At 36.7% G+C, this 16288-nt stretch overlaps 2 protein-coding genes across 7 annotated transcripts in view; both read right to left on the minus strand.

The window, feature by feature from the left end:
- Positions 1-488: 488 nt before the first annotated feature.
- The window catches only part of CUNH5orf34 (chromosome unknown C5orf34 homolog), a 33574-nt gene continuing 17774 nt past the window's right edge, over positions 489-16288 (minus strand). For all 6 annotated transcript variants that reach the window (XM_040262453.1, XM_040262454.1, XM_040262452.1 and 3 more), the window contains 7 exons: positions 13178-13269; positions 12231-12300; positions 11443-11613; positions 10911-11005; positions 9280-9378; positions 4730-4770; positions 489-1446 (listed from right to left, as the gene is read on the minus strand). In XM_040262453.1, coding sequence (XP_040118387.1) covers positions 1253-1446; positions 4730-4770; positions 9280-9378; positions 10911-11005; positions 11443-11613; positions 12231-12300; positions 13178-13269 — 762 coding nt within the window. In that variant the 3' untranslated portion in view covers positions 489-1252. The remainder of the gene's footprint in view (positions 1447-4729; positions 4771-9279; positions 9379-10910; positions 11006-11442; positions 11614-12230; positions 12301-13177; positions 13270-16288) is intronic.
- Positions 8541-9203, minus strand: LOC120879443 (cytochrome c oxidase subunit 5B, mitochondrial-like). Its single transcript, XM_040262458.1, has one exon. The coding sequence runs from the start codon at positions 9201-9203 to the stop codon at positions 8790-8792; it is 414 nt and encodes a 137-aa protein (XP_040118392.1). The 3' UTR covers positions 8541-8789.

Here is a 16288-nt window from a genome sequence, read left to right on the forward strand (position 1 = left end):
GTTACGGGCAGTTTTTTTTTTTTTTTTTTCCTGTCTGAATGCAGTAACAATTTGGCATTACCCTTATGGCAGCATGGGTACATGTCTTACTATAGTCCAGGCTTTCTGGAGTTATTTAGGGACGACATAGATGGTTTCCTGCGACCAAAACGGAACTGTTATTTCTGTGGTCAGTCTACTGCCCAAAGGGGCTATTCATTTACACACACAGAGTGTTCCCAACATGCCAGACACTATGCTTGTTAATAAGACTATAAAATAACATTATGGGGCTCAAATTCTAGTGGAAGATATAGACCACAAAGAATAAATATGGTGATGTAATAGTAACTGGGGGAAGCCCCTCTGAGGGATATTTGTGCTGATACTTGAAGGTGGCAGGGAGCCCAGTGGGAGAGAACCTGAAGAAAGCATGGTGCTCAAATTGCTTACATTGTATCTCCTAACCTGTTACACTCTGTCCCCCCCCCCACCCCCCCCCCCCCCCCCGCACTGTTTTTCTTGTTTCCTCTGTTGCTTCTTCCCTTTTATGTGAAGAGGCTGGTCTTCTCAAGAAATCATAATTTGAACATTTCTTGTTATATTTGGTATAATCCTGAAGTCTTTTTGTAAGTATGGTTTTGTTCTTTCCCAACAGGTGCAATAAATAGTACTTTTGGTGAGCTTATTTCTCTTTTGGTTTCATGTATTTTGTAGCATAAATCTTTTGAGGTGTTCAAAACAAATGAAAATATTTGGTAACATGAGACAAATTCAGATAAAATTTAGTCTTAGCTGAAGTGCTCCATTCTTAGCTTGCAGGAATATTGCCCACATTAAGGTTTTTTTTTTTTTTAAAGAGCTGATTCTCTTCTCATAGATCTGCTGAAAAATACTTGGAGTAGACAGACTAAACAGCAAATGACCAATGCACACAATTCTGCATATTAAAATTAAAAAAAAAAATCTTGATTAATAGTGAATGCTCCACAAGACAAAACAGCAACAACTCTAAAGTTTTATAAAATTTTCTTCTCAAATCTGAGATAAATTGTTCAAATTTCTTAAATGGTTCTTTATTAATAATATACAAATATATATTTTAAAATTTACAAGTTAGATAAAACACCTCCAAAGTTAGATATCATTTCTCATATAATCATTGTACACAAGTCATGTATATATATAATTTCTTGGCTTTCTAATAATATTCTACCAATCACTTGAAATAATATCCTCAGGGTTTAATAATATATTGTACTAATTCCATTTTTCACCATTTAGAGTTTGATAGAAGATTGTCAATATCCTGAAGGATTTCAGAGGTTTTTTTCAATGCCACTGATACACTCTTTTCATTAACTTCTTTTAGCAAGGTTTCTGAAGATTTTGGTTTACAACAATCCAAAGACTGTTTGTTTTTCTTGTTAGAAATCTGGTTTAGGACACCACTATTCTCCAATAACACTAAGTTGTTTAGTTAAGGAGCTTTCCCCCTCTACAGAAAACCTAGCCTTCATATTAAAATATTATTTTTCTATTGGGAGGAAGATCTCTTGGATTCATAATAGAGTTGGGACGTCAGAATTTATCAAGTCTTATATAAATGAAGAAACTAGAATATACGAAGGGGAAAGGAAAAGACAGTATGTATGTCTGTATTTGGATGGAAGTTTGGTGACAGGGAGGAAATAAAAGAATTAAAATCTTAGTAACATTTCTTTAAGGGCTTCCAGGTAGCTAAGAATCTGCCTGCAATGCAGGAGACTGAGGTTCAATCCCTGGGTAGGGCAGATCCCCTGAAGGAAATGGCAACCCACTCCAGTATTCTTGCCTGGGAAATCCCATGGCCAGAGGAGCCTAGGGGGCTACAGTCCATGGGGTTGCAAAAGAGTTGAACATTACTTAGTGACTAAATAACAACAACATTTCTTTAAGTGATGAAGTGATTTGGGAATGAAAGGGAACAAAGTAGGGGTGAGAGGAATATGAACAGTCTGTGCAGGGTATTTTTAAATAACTTAAAACATCTAGAATGAAAATAAATGTATCCACTATTTCAGAGCTGCTTTATTTGAATAGGATTATGGAAAAATTAAGAGGATAAAAGAAATTTAGATGAGTGGGGTAGGAATGCACAGAACAAAAGGTCTAACAAGAAAAAGAAGTAGGAGTCCAGTCTAAGCTGGTAACAGAGGAAGTTCCTGAACTCACCTCCTCCCACAAACACACTGAGTCTATGCTACATACAGAGCAATTCTCACTGTCAGAAATGCAGGAACTACCCAAGTGACTGCTATACACTGAATGAATAAGAAAACATCCACAATAAAAGAAATGGGTAAGAATGAGACAGGCTTTCACTATAAACCCCACCCTCAGCACAATAGGGGGGAATTCACAGTTCCCAGCTTCACCCCGAGGAGTAAAGGGTTTGGACCCAAGATCTAATGCTTCAATTTTTTAAGACTTCCAAGTGTGGGACAGGCCCCTAAAACTCCTAGCTCTGAGCAGACAAACACTCATCTCCCAATCTTTCCCTAAAAGCGGCCTATCTGCTACTTTAAAAGCTTCTAGGACTTCCCTGGTGGTCCAGTGGCTAAGATGCCACTCTCCCAATGCAGAGGGCCTGGGCTCCATCCCTTGTCAGGGAACTAGATCCCACATGCTGCAATTAAATATCCTACATGCTGTAAAAAAGATCAAAGATCCTGCACGCTGCAACTAAGACCCAGTGCAGACAAATAAATTTTTAAAAAGTTTCTAATTTAGCACACACCTTGGGGCAGAGTATGATCCCCCCCCAGAGGAAGGCTGGCAGGTGATATCTCCACATTCCTTCTCTGGCCTGCTCTAGGTTGTTTCTGTCTCCCGGGAAGGAGCTTATACACAACAGAAAAGATCAATGAAAAAAAGCTGGCTCTTTTTTTTTGCAAAGATAAAATGAACAAAACTTTAGCTAGACTTATCAAGAAAAAAAGAGAGCTCAAATTAGTGAAAGAGGGGAAATTACAACCAATACCATATAATACAAAGGATCATAATATACTCTGAACAATTATAGACCAACATATTGGACAACTTAAATGGATGGTTTCCTAGAAACATACAACCCATTAAGAATGAATCCAGATCAGCTGCTAGTAAGGAAATTGAATCAGTAATCAAACACCTCCCAACACAGATGGTTTCATTGGTGAATTCTACTAAATATTTAAACCAATCATTTCCAAAAAATAGAAGAGGAGAAAATACTTCAAAACTGATTTTACGAGGCCAGGATTACCTTGATAACCAGAACCAGATAAAGACACTACAAGAAAAGAAAATTACAGGCCAATATTCCTGATGAACACAGATGCAAAAGTCCTCAACAAAACATTAGCAAATTGAATACAATAATATATTAAAATGGTCATACACATGATCAAGCAGGATTTATTCCAGGGATACAGGGATGGTTCAACATATGAAAATATGATACACCACATGAAAAATGAAGGAGAGAAGTCATATAATCTCAATAGATGCAGAAAAACACTCAACAAACTGGATATAGAAGCAACATACTTCAACATAATAAAGATCATATATGATTAGCCCACAGCTAATATAGTCAACAGTGAAAAGTATACCACAACAAAAGATCCTCATGCTGCAACTAACACCTGAGGCAGCCAAATACACAGACATTTTTAAAAAAGAAAATAAAGTTTATATATATATATAAAAGACATAACGAGTGTCGGTAAGGATGTGGAGAAAAGAGAACCATTGTGTACTTTGGGAGAAATATAAATTGGTACAGCCACTATGGGAAACAGTATGGAAGTTTCCTCAAAAAATTATAGACAGAACTACCATATGATCCAGCAATCCCACTTCTGGTTATACATATATCCAAAAGAAATGAAAACAGTCTACTGAAGAGAGATCTGTACTCCTAGGTTCACTTAAGCATTAATCATAGTAGTTAAATATGGAATTAACCTATTGTTGTCCATTGTTGGATGGATAAAGATGAATCCCACATATATACACACAATAGAATACTATTCAGCCATGAGAAAGAAGGAAATCCTGCCATTTGCAACACCATGGATGGACCTAGAAGGCATTTTGCTAAGTGAAATAAGTAGAGAAAGACAAATATCAATACTATATGGTGTCGATCATATATAGAATTTTTTAAAAAAGTCAAACTCACAGAAACAGAATGCAGAGTAGTAGTTGCCAGGGGCTGGGTGGTAGGGAAAGAGGGAGAAGTTATTAAAAGCATATAAGCTTTCAGCTATAAGATGAATAAAGTCTGAGGATCTAATGTATAACATGATGACTGTAGTTGATAATATTGTGCTGTATGACTGAAGTTTGCTGAGAGGGTGGAAATCAGATGTTCTCATCCCTCTTGTCCCCAAGAAAGAGAGAGGTGGAAGACATGTGAAGTGATGCTTGGGTTAATTAACAAGATAGGGTAATCCTTTCACAATGCATATGTGGGTCAGGTCACTGTGAGGTACTATTTAAATACCTTACAGTTTTTTCAATTATACCTCAATGAAGCTGAAATTTAAAATAAAAAAAGTAAATAAAAATCATACAGATTTTACAAAAGAAAGAAGTCAGAGACAGTTCTCAGTTATAATGTTAGAACATAATTATATAAGTGTGAAAGTCTCCATAGGCTAGCTTAAGCCTACAAGGGAAAGAGAGAAATTGTGCAGGACATTACATTATGCTTAAAGGATACAATTAAACTTCTGTATCTTTTCAAGTTCAGAAGCCACAGACCTATGCCAAAAAAAAAAAGGTTAATGCCAGTTGTCCGATTCTCTTATATCCACAATAGTTCAAATAAGCACAGTTAATTTTTTTCATAAAGATTAAAATTTTTAACAGAGAAGAACCTAGAAATTAAGAATTCTCTTTATATTGACTTTAGTTAGCCACAGATCACCTTAACTCAACTGATAGTCTTTCACGAGTTAGGGGGGCTTCCCAGATAGTGCAGTGGTGAAGAATCTGGTTGCCAATGCAGAAGCTGAGGATTCAGTCCCTGGGTCAGGAAGGTCCCCTGGAGGAGGAAATGGCAACCCACTCCAGTACTCTTGCCTGGAAAATTCCATGGACAGAGGAGCCTGGCGGGCAATAGTCCATGGGGTTGCAATGAGTCGGACACAACAGAGCGATTGAAGATGTACCCAAGCATGAGTAAGGCAAGTGAATAGAAATCCTCCAAGGACTTCTGAATTCAGTACAGAGGTTGGAAGGTAATGAGCCTTCCTGGTTTAACTCAGTACTGATCTGGCATACCTTCTACTTTCCTCCACAAGGTTTACTCAAACTTTAAAAAATCTACTAAAATCTCATCACTTCTATGAAAGAAATGCTCTCTCCTTGAATTCCTATACCATTATGTTAATTAATCATAAACTTCTTTGTAATGCCTTTTCTTGAACAATTTAACTTTTTAATCTTCATACCTAGATAGTTTCTTTGGAGGAGAAGGGATCTTACACATACAGTAAAACCCCATTTATATGGAACTTTTAGGGAATGGATGGTCTCTAGAGCTAACTTTTTATACAATTGAATTAGGTGTCCAAACATAACTATTTTCTATTAAATTTCTTCTGGAATAGACTAATCATTTCATTGTTTTCTTAAACAAAGTATACTAAACATTCTTTTCTCTTTGGCTTGAAGGGTTAATACTGACTCTTACCATGTTCCATAGAAACAGACACTGGCAACCAGTATTGGGGAGAGGGCTGAATGTATACAAATCCAGGAGAACCTTTCATGCACATGTTGCCTGTTCCCTCATCACTAGATGAAACATGAGCACTGGCATACAACTAGAAAACAGTGTAACTATACTAGCTCTCTGCAAAATTAATGAGGACATTCACGTCTAAAACATCTCTATATCCAAGTCACTAGAAAAGTCTTTTCACAGTTCACAAAAGGGTCTAAGACTTGTCTGCTTTACTGACTTTATTATATACAATGAACCACATGCACCTTGTCAGCCTGCTCTCTTCCCTTGTACTCCAGCCTATGGATGGAGAATAAGAGAAATATATCATCATTTTAAGCGTCTGTAGTAAAGACTTGGATGTGACTTACTCTAAAACCTGCTGACTCTTCATCATTGCCAAACACACACTCCCTCCACCCTTTCACACATGAGAAACATTTTCTGGGTGTAAGCAACAACACGAACTACCTTTAATGCTGTTGCTCATATGATAAGCCAATCTCTTATGAAAGATCTCCTATTTTTTGACAAGCACCCTTATTAAAAAGTTGAACCAGTAAGTTAATAATAGGAGTTGGAAAAAAAAATACTGAAATACAATTTAGGTAGTTGTTTATTATGTGACCTCTTCTCTTCCTTCAACCTTTTCACTTTTATAAGAAAACAAGAATCACAGTGCAGATGGCTTAGGCTTTGCGAGGGGAATGGAGCTGTTGCATGCGCCGTATTTCCCGTCCCCACTCCTCAATTTCTTGTCTCCCCTCTGCTCTGCATTGCTTCTACCCATAACTGCTTTCACCATTCTGTACTTCTCTCAACCACTTAATTCTCAGTCTGTCTTGACAGCTACCCTCTTCTAAGCTTTCATACAAAAAGGCTAACGTTTTACAAATTTTGACAGCTAAGCAATAATGAAGTAACCAATTTTATAGCTATTTCCTACATAGCTGAAGAGATGGACCAAAGCTGAATCCTTAAGATATCTGGATATTCAAATAACATCCACTGATTTGACTGTACCTCTTTCTCTAAGTAACTCAGGAAAACGTTATCACCTTAATGTTTATATTTTTCACCACACTATGCTAACTACCTTACAACTTAAGTTTATTTTTTGGCCATACCACATGGCATGTGGGATCCTCTTCAACCAGGGATTGAACCCACACACCCTGCAATGGGAAGCATGGTGTCTTCCATTACTGGATGGCCAGGCAAGTCCACAACTTACTTAAATTTAAAGCTTCCTAAATTTTTTCTGGTATCCTTCTTTTGTAATATATCCACAGTGACACTAACTTTCCTAAGGATCTTTCTTCTTGTCATTTTTTTCCCCATATCAGTTCAGTTCAGTTCAGTTCAGATATAGGAACTTAAAATTCTGTGAAGTCTGAATTCCCCTTATAAGATTTTTCCTATCCATCAATGTCACACTACACCCAAAAGACAAATGTCTGCTCCACAAAAACTTCTTGCTGTCTCCACAAGCCAAAATATCCTTTTCCATTTCTACACTTGCTTCCTCTCTAAAAGTCTTAACTCCTTCAAAGCTCAGTTCCAGTCCTCTGCACACAGAAGGGCACACAGGAGGGACTGAAATCTTGCTTTATTTGTTGATTTGTCAATTAATTTGAGGGAGACAATTAATATAATATAAATTATTTAAAAATCAAGTTTTTCTGAAAGCTTGTTAGTCAACATTTTATTTTCTCTAATATTACTAAAATATAAAAATAAATCTCCTCTAAAGTTTTCTATAAAGTATCCAGGATGAATTTTTTACACTAAGAGTCACCCATTTTAATATGAAGTTTTCAATGCAGTTTTCTGATCTTTAGGTGAAACATACTATGATGAAATATAATAAATGAGACATCCAATTAAAGATAAATTATTGTCAATATTTAAGCTATCAAAAAAAATCTTACTGGTTAAATATATTTAACTAAGAGAGAGTTTTCTTGGGAAGAAGAGTCAGTTTACCATTTAACATTTTCTTTTTTTTTAATCTAGTGTTTTTATTAGCTGGCTCTGTGACCTTGGCCAAATAGCTTAACCTCTCTGAACCTCTGCAAGGTGATAATCTGAGGCCAGAAATAACCCTACAAATTAGTAGTCAATATTCAACAGGGCACAAAGACAACGGGAAAAATAGTTTTTCAACAAATAGGAAATGTCCAGAATAGGCAAATTCATAGACAGAAATTAGATTAGTGGTTGTCAGGAGCAAGGTGGGAAAGAGAGGAAGGGGTGAGTGCTAATGGGTACTGACTTTTGAGAATGTTCTGGAATTAGTAATAATGATTGCAAAAACTTTGTGCCATTTACTAGAAACCACTGAATTGTACACTTTGAGAATGAATTTTACAGTATATGAATTATATCTGAATTTTTAGAAATTAAGTACACAAAGAAAGAGAAAGGTCCATTTCACAGGGTAGTTGTGAGGGTCAATTGTTGCCAAGTATGGGAGTGGCTGTGCTGCCTTTGATGCTGAAAGGGTGGCTGTGTATCCACCTTTCTCTCCCATTAGAGTGTCAGCTACGCTTCCCAGGTGGCTCAGTGGTAAAGAATCTGTCTGCAATGCAGGCGACCTGGGTTTGATCCCTGGGCCGGGAAGATCCCCTGGAGAAGGAAATCGCAACCCATTCCAGTATTCTCGCCTGGAGAATTCCATGGATAGAGGAGCCTGATATGTTACAGTCCATGGGTCACAAAGAAGATACAACTTAGCTACTAAACAACAACCCACCCTCAGAGAACATGATACCAGCGACAAAGCTAGATGATGAAGCCAACATTGCAAGTTCAGTCAGCCTGACTCCATTTTTCCCATACCGATTGTCACCATCAATGCATTAGGGATCGACAATCTCAGTGTATAAAAGCAAGGGGATGGCAAGCTAATATTAACAGATAGCTATTTCCGACATAAACACAGGAAAGAAATAAGACCAGCCAACTATGGGAGGAGACGCCAACGTCATGGTTAGTCTTTACTGGAAAGAAGACATTCTGCATCATATTCTGAGTGCATCAGTGCAATGGCTCAGTGGGCCAGCTGGTGTGGCACCAGCTTGTAATGGGTTCCACAGCTGAGGCATCGCTGGGCCTCACCTTTGTGCAGCCAGAACCAGATGACAGTACTGTTGTCTTCTTCACAGATGCAGCCCACTATCCGCTTGTTGCTGATGGAGGGGACTAAATTAGGGTCTTCCTTGGTACCTGAGGTTGCCTTTGGGGCAAGTATATTGTATGGGTCCTGTCCCTTGCGAGCAGCCAGCATGACCTCCCTCTCTAGCCCAGTCGCCTGCTCTTCATCAGTAGGAACACCACCTCCAGACGCCATAGAGCGCACCATGGAGACTCCATTTGGACCCCGGGCCCTCAGGGCCTGGGAGGCCAAAGCTCCAGCTCCACGGAGTAACCTTGACGCCATTACGCCTGCTACAAACACCAGCATTCACCATTTAACATTTTAATAACTGAGGATTAGTTGGCTCTTCTACAAAGATTAAGTTTAAAATAAATATAAATACCAGCTTTCTTCAGGAACAGAAGATGAAGGATGTATGGGTATTTCTTGCTGACTAATCTGGGTCAGCCTTCTGCACCATGATATTACTGTTGTCACATATCTAGATTGAACACATTAAGAGAGATGTTTGAAAAATGAAAATGTAGAATATTTATAAAAATCTTCAAAAAATTATTAACTTGGGGAAAAGATTCTAAAGTAGGGTTATTTGAAAAATTTTTTTCATTGGTTAAAGAAAAAGGCCAGTTTTTCTCATTCATCAGAAATGATTTACATTCATGATTAATAAAAATGAGATTTAAGAATCAGAACAAAGGTAACACTGAGATTTAATTCAAAGTTCAAATGCCTAAATTCTCCTTTTAATTTCTAAAGTAAAATGAGTTTCATTAAATTTTATCACGAAAATATCTCTACATATATGACTAAGTGAGTATTTGCTTTCTAAAATTTAAACCAGAACACACCTATTAATACACACACATATTCATAATTATATATAACTCACTAGATATACAAAGTAAGTATATCTTTATAAAATGAATGATCTGGAATGACTGGCTGAAATAAACAGTATGCTCGCTAAATACAAATTTGCTTATCTTTTGAGGCAAATTATTCAAACTACCAATAAATGCTGGAGCATTTAAATTAAAATGCAATAAATCCCAACAGGAAAATAAATTAAGAGGTAAAACAGCAGTTGTTTTTTGAAGATACTCAAGTAAAATTGCTAACATGTCAAGAACATCACAAGAAGAATGATTATTATAACAAATTTCATAAGCCAAAAAAGAAAAAGCACACTCATGAAAAAGCTGATTTCAATAATCTTCGCCATTAAAAAAAATTATTATTTACTTATTTATCTGCTCTTAGTTTGCAGCATGTGGGTTCTAGTTCCCTGACCAGGTATCAAACCCTGGTTCCCTGCGATGGAAGCACAGAGCCTTAGCCACTGGCCCACCATGGAACCCCTAATCTTTTCCATTTTAAGAATAATCATCAGCTAGTTTATTTCTCTTTATAGAAATATACGTAAGTTTAGCTATTTGTGGCTGTGAATCGGTTAGCGGATTAAGGGCTTCCCAGGTGGCGCAGTGGGTAAGCACCCACCTGCCAGGGCAGGAGACATGGGCTAGCTCCCTGGGTCGGGAAGATGCTCAGAGTAGGATACAGCAACCCACTTCAGCATTCTCGTCTGGAAAATTCCATGGACAGAGGAGTCTGGAGGGTTACAGTCCATGGGGTTGCAAAGGGTCGGACACAACTGAGCATGCACACACTAGGAGATTAATTAGTTAATTTGTTAACACAGCTGACCACAGTCCAACCTCTGTAACAAGCCAGTTACAACATATTTATTTTGAAAAATCACTAGAATACAAATGGAAATGATTAAAGCTGACCTGATCTATTTAGTTATGCTAGAGGACAATATAATTGTAAATTCTGAAACCTGCTGAAATGACTTCAAGTCACATGGAAAAACTAAAAGTATATATATAATATTTAAATGTTTATATGCTTCCTCTTGGTCTAAAACTAAGTTAAATAATATAAATGCTTCCTCCATCTAAAAGGAAGATATTTACTAACATGAAGTTATTTTTTTAAATTGTTTTTCAGTACCTTTCATATGGTCTGGGATGTTGAATTTGAATTAACTGATTTTGTCCATCAGGAAAAGTTAACTTACACCAACCTAAGGTGAGACCTTGATTTACCTGAAGAAACAAGGAGGAAAGGTAAGTTTTATTATTCTAGAACTGAAAAACAAAACAAAACGTCCTTCTTACTTAATTTTCAATTAAAATAAGAAGAAGATGAATCATTAAAACTTTATTTTGATGAACTTAAAAGTTATATTTTATAAGGGATATGGATATTATTTAACCACCACTCTTATATAGGTAATTATCAAAAGAACAAAAATACTAATCCTTTTCTCTATAATGAAGTTACCTTTATAAAAATGAGGATTTGTCATACCTTTCTGATTTTTGATAGGAAATCCAATGAGCTTAGTAAAGCCTCTTGACAGATTTTATACTTCAAAAAATAAACTGAGATAGTGTAGAGTACATCATGTTTTCTTTGTACTATTTCCACAGATTAAAAAAAAAACCGATAAAAGAGTGATTTCAGCCTGAAGTATAATTACCTGTCTCTTTTCAATAAAAGAGCCAAAATTCCAATTCAGGGTTAAAGTAATGCCATCTAAAAAGATAGCATGTACTTTGTCATCTGAGTACGCAAGAAATCTTCCCACACCGGGCACGAACGATTCTCTCAAAAGCAAAGGCAGTACACTGCTGTCATTTATCCCAGGCACCTAAAACCAGAAAATAAAAACAGCAGGAAACAGAGTTATGCACTAACAAGACTGAAATGATAAATGAACTCTGAGGCAACTTCAGATTCTCGTTCAGAAGGTGAATATTGCGGAATTCTTAGGCATGTTCTGACTTTCCCAGAAGTGGCTATCCAAGAGTCCATTATAAGCAGATTAAGTTTTAGTATCTTTGGAAAGTCACCATTCTGCTAAACTTTACACAGAAAATAGACAAAGAATAGGAACTATAGCAACATAGAGATTTATAATCAAAGTAGTATAAATACAGAAATCAAGGTCTGAGAATCACTTCCTCAAGTCAACATTAAAAAAAAAAACTTACTTTTACAGTTATGAACACAGAGTAGTGTAACATGTTTTAAAAGAACTGTTTTTACATACTTCAAATCCAATCAAGAAACAAAAACAAACTATATACAATAAAAGTGTAATACAACAGACCAATTTTGTAGTGTTTATTAAGTGGATTTTTTAATAAACCAGTATTAAAGTGACAAAGAATTTCTCACATGACTTGGATGAAAGTAATTTGAACTTATAAGTATGTACACAATTAACAAAACGATTAAAAATATCTTGCTTTTAAAATAAGATACCATTTTCCAGCAGCATATATGATAGTTATGGCTTAAAGAGAGCCTCATCTTGGCACAATGCTGAAGAATTCTGTGAACAAGAAAAATACTTAGACATTTGCAAATATTGTCATTTTCCAATTCTAGCAACCCATTCTCACTGCTATACAACTTGAGGCAAGTAACTCATTTCCACAAAAATATGTTTGGACCTCTTTTCTTCCTTAAGCCCCTATTATTGTTGCTTCTCTTTGTGCTAATCTTACACAGTTAAGGTTATTCCTCTAATTTTTGGCAATGAAAAGAATCCAAAAGGAGAGAATTTTCAGAATTTGCTCTTTTTAAGAAGTGACAGACGCACAGCACATGAAAGGTTCGGTATAGACTAAGGGTGGTGGGGATGTCAATCAACTGTCCCTGGAAAATCAAATGACCAATTCTGCTCCTTCAAATCTACTTTGGAAGCTGCTTAGACATAAGTCTATAAGAACAATTTAGTTGAACAATCCACTTTCATCCCTCTAGGCACCACAGACTGATTAAGTAATTAAAAAACACATGAGCCAGAGAACCAAACTACAGTTCGTCTTCTGTTCACTCTCAGAAATCAAGATCACTTCTAGGACAGTAAAGAAGTAGGAGAATTTAGAAGTACCATCACATCTTCAGCTTGACACCGAGGGGCAATAATGATGCCCCAAGAGCCCAGAGAAAAGGCACATGTTTTCTACTAGCAGTTGCTCACCACATATGGATGTTTCTCATATTTAATTTCAAAGCCAGAAGTACTCTTACAATGACATCGTGAACATTTTATTTTATAAATGATGAGACCAGAAAAGCTGACAGATTTTACTAAAGACATTTCTGCTATACCTATCAATTCTTAAGCTTATCCTAAGCACTAGAAAATGCATCATGTTTCTCACACATACAACACCGAATTCAGTTGAACAGGAAGCACTTACCTGGTTGCCTGTTTAATTAGAGAACACACAGAAAACGGACTTCCTGGCCTATCCGGAGGAAGGTTATTTACTGAGTAAGTTTTCTCTTCTCTCTGAAAATTAGTTTAAAATTAAAAAAAAAAAAAACACACCAAAAACCTCAATAATAAAATTTGGCATTACTTAGCTACTTTTTTCTTGAAATATTTATCTACATAGTGACAAGGCAAGCAGTTATTTTAACTTAATCAAAAGCCCATAAAAGGTAAATTTTAAAGGTATTTTATGATGCTTTTATACTTTCCCAATTTTTTTAAAGTCTAAAATTCCTCCTATCAAAAGTCATCCTATATAAAAATTATAGTCTAATAGCCTATAACTTACTGCTCAATTTAAATCTTGGCTATACTCAAATTAACAAACTAATTTCCCTGTGCATTAATAGGAAACCTACTATATAAGTACCCTTTTCTCTTTAGATATACCCAAAAGGCTACTGTATAAGCTTACAAAATTATTTTAATTGAATGAATATATCATTTTGTCATTAAAAATTTTTTTTTATTTATTCGGTTGAACCAGGTCTTTCTCACTGCAGGCAGGATCTTTAGTTGCAGCATGTGTGATCTAGTTCCCTGACCAGGGATCAAACTCTGCACTGGAAGCACAGGAGTCTTAGCTACTGGACCACCAGGGAAGTTCCCACTTTGTTGTATTTTATTAATGGAAGAACAACTACCAGTTTGTGTTAGATAATAAGATAATATTATTTACATGTTCAACTTCTTGAATTAGGAAAAAAATGTTTTTGTTATTCCTCTGAATAAATAAGTATCACAACAGCAACAAGTAACATTTATGAAACAGATACTATGTGCTGGGTGCTATGCTATGTAGTTTGCAAAGGATCATCTCATTTACTCCTCAAAAAAATTATGAGATATGAACCTAATGCTGGAGGGCGAAGTAGCAGTAGAGATCTGAACTAAACCACAAGAGAATGTAGCTCATACTTTACTATCAGTGAGAGAAGATGGGCTTTGAAGTCAGAGCTGGATTCATTTCACAGGTGTGCCACTCACTAAACTACAGTGATGGGCAGGTTAGACAAACTTTTGTAAGCCTCAGTGCCCACAACCTATGAAACAGGAATACTACCTACAATCCAGATTGTCCCAAGGATTAATGAAATAATGCATTTACAAAGCACCTGGGACAGAATTTAGTCTACAGTAGGTAGTCAAAAAACAGTCTCTCCTCATTTATCCTGGACTATAGACTCGAGTATCTAAGTCTCTACTGGATATCACAAAGAATTTTCAGCTTCAACATATCAAAAATGAAATTACCTTCACTCAAAAGCTGCATTTTTTCCCCTGCTTCTTGGTTTTCATTATAATCTCAATAGTTTTATACTTAATGGTGGTCTGCCCAGCTAGAATGGAGCTCCATGAAGGCAGGGGCTTTATCTGTTTGCTGACTTCAGTGTGTGCTGTGCTTAGTTGCTCAGCCATGTCTGACTCTTTGTGACCCCTTGGATTGCAGCCCACCAGGCTCCTCTGTCCATGGGGATTCTCCAGGCAAGAATACTGGAGTGGGTTTCCATGCCCGCCTCCATGGGATCTTCCCAACCTCAGCATCTATTAGCACAGTGTGCTAAGTCACACGGTAGGCACTCAAAATATCGCCCTTCAATTATTTATGTTTTTTTCTGTTGGATATTGAGTCCCTTGAAGGTGCTTATCTTTCCTACTGCTCTATTTCATTAATTCTAAAGTGCTTACTTTTCACAATTTAACCTCTCGGAAATAAAGACACATCTTATGAGTTTCTTACAACTGCTATCATGAAGATGGGAATGAGATATAATAGAATTTAAATCTCTTATGGACATCTCTTGGTAAGACCAAAAAGTGCCATCATCAATACACTTTAGGTTTAACAAGTTTTTGATTTAATCTATTTCCTGGTACCCATACTCATTGATTAATTCAATAACTTGGTATGATTTTCAACTCCCTCCTCATCCCCAATATCCCATCAGTCCTTAATATTTCTTGGGTTCATTCTTATCTTTCCATTCTCATGACCACTGTCTGGCCCTCACACTTTCTTGTCTACACTACTACAAATGTCTTCCAACTGGTTCTATATCTTGAAGTGCACCTCTTCCTCACCTCATCTTCCTCTGAAAACAACTAACAAAAACAGGATGTCACTTCCCTACTTAAATCCTTCAGAGGCTCTCTAAAAGCAATGCCCCATTTATGAACTGGCCCACCTTAGGGTCTAATCCCTTCTCTGGACATTTCCTCTACTATCTTACCTGTTTTAGTCTACTACAACCTACCACAGCATTTCATTTCTTTCAGTACTCAGTACTCGTCCCCAGACTCTAGCCTCCACTTAAATGATATTTATCTACCATTCTATGCACTAGCAAAATAGTGTGTTGAACAAGACAAGGGTTACATCTAGATGGCTAAGTTAGTAAACAAACATCAATCAATATGAAAATGTCACAAAGTACTAAATGTCACAAAGTACTAAATGCCCCAAGAAGAAAAAACAGGAAGGTACCCTGATAGGGAATGTTAGGCATAGCTCTGATAAGGAGTGTTAGAAGTAGCTTCTTTAATTTGGACAGTCAGGAAAAGCCTCCTTAAGATGCCACTTAAATAGAAATTCTAATGACAAGAAGCCAGCCAGCCAGAACTAAGCAAAGACAGTGTTCCCTTAGCTATATGCTCCTCAAACTCTGCCCTCTTTTGCATAACTTCTCCTTTAGCATGATAAACCCTGGCTTAGCAGAGACTTCCTCCAGAATGCTTTTCTGGAACCTTGGAAACTGGTCAGGTACCCCTCCTTATGTGGTCGCAAAGCACCAAGGTTTTATCTCTATGGAAGCACTTACATTGTGAGTCCCTGTCAATCTTTCCTCTTTAATTTTTCAATTATATAAGCAATGATACATTACTAAATTTTGGGAAGGGGAGAGGGAAAGAGTTAAAAAATATAAAATTTAAGTCCCTCCTGACTTCTCCCTCACAAAATCCCAGACTCCTCACCAAAAACCACTTCAGTTTTTTTTAATCTGCCCAGACCTTTCCCTGTGCACTTACACAGGTGTTA

This window comes from Oryx dammah, unplaced genomic scaffold (assembly GCF_014754425.2).
Source record: "Oryx dammah isolate SB20612 unplaced genomic scaffold, SCBI_Odam_1.1 HiC_scaffold_20, whole genome shotgun sequence".
Lineage (NCBI taxonomy): Eukaryota > Metazoa > Chordata > Mammalia > Artiodactyla > Bovidae > Oryx > Oryx dammah.

Bases quoted from the DNA above. Each gene is read 5' to 3' on its own strand.
- LOC120879443 (XM_040262458.1), bottom strand. From the start codon at position 9,203: ATGCTGGTGTTTGTAGCAGGCGTAATGGCGTCAAGGTTACTCCGTGGA.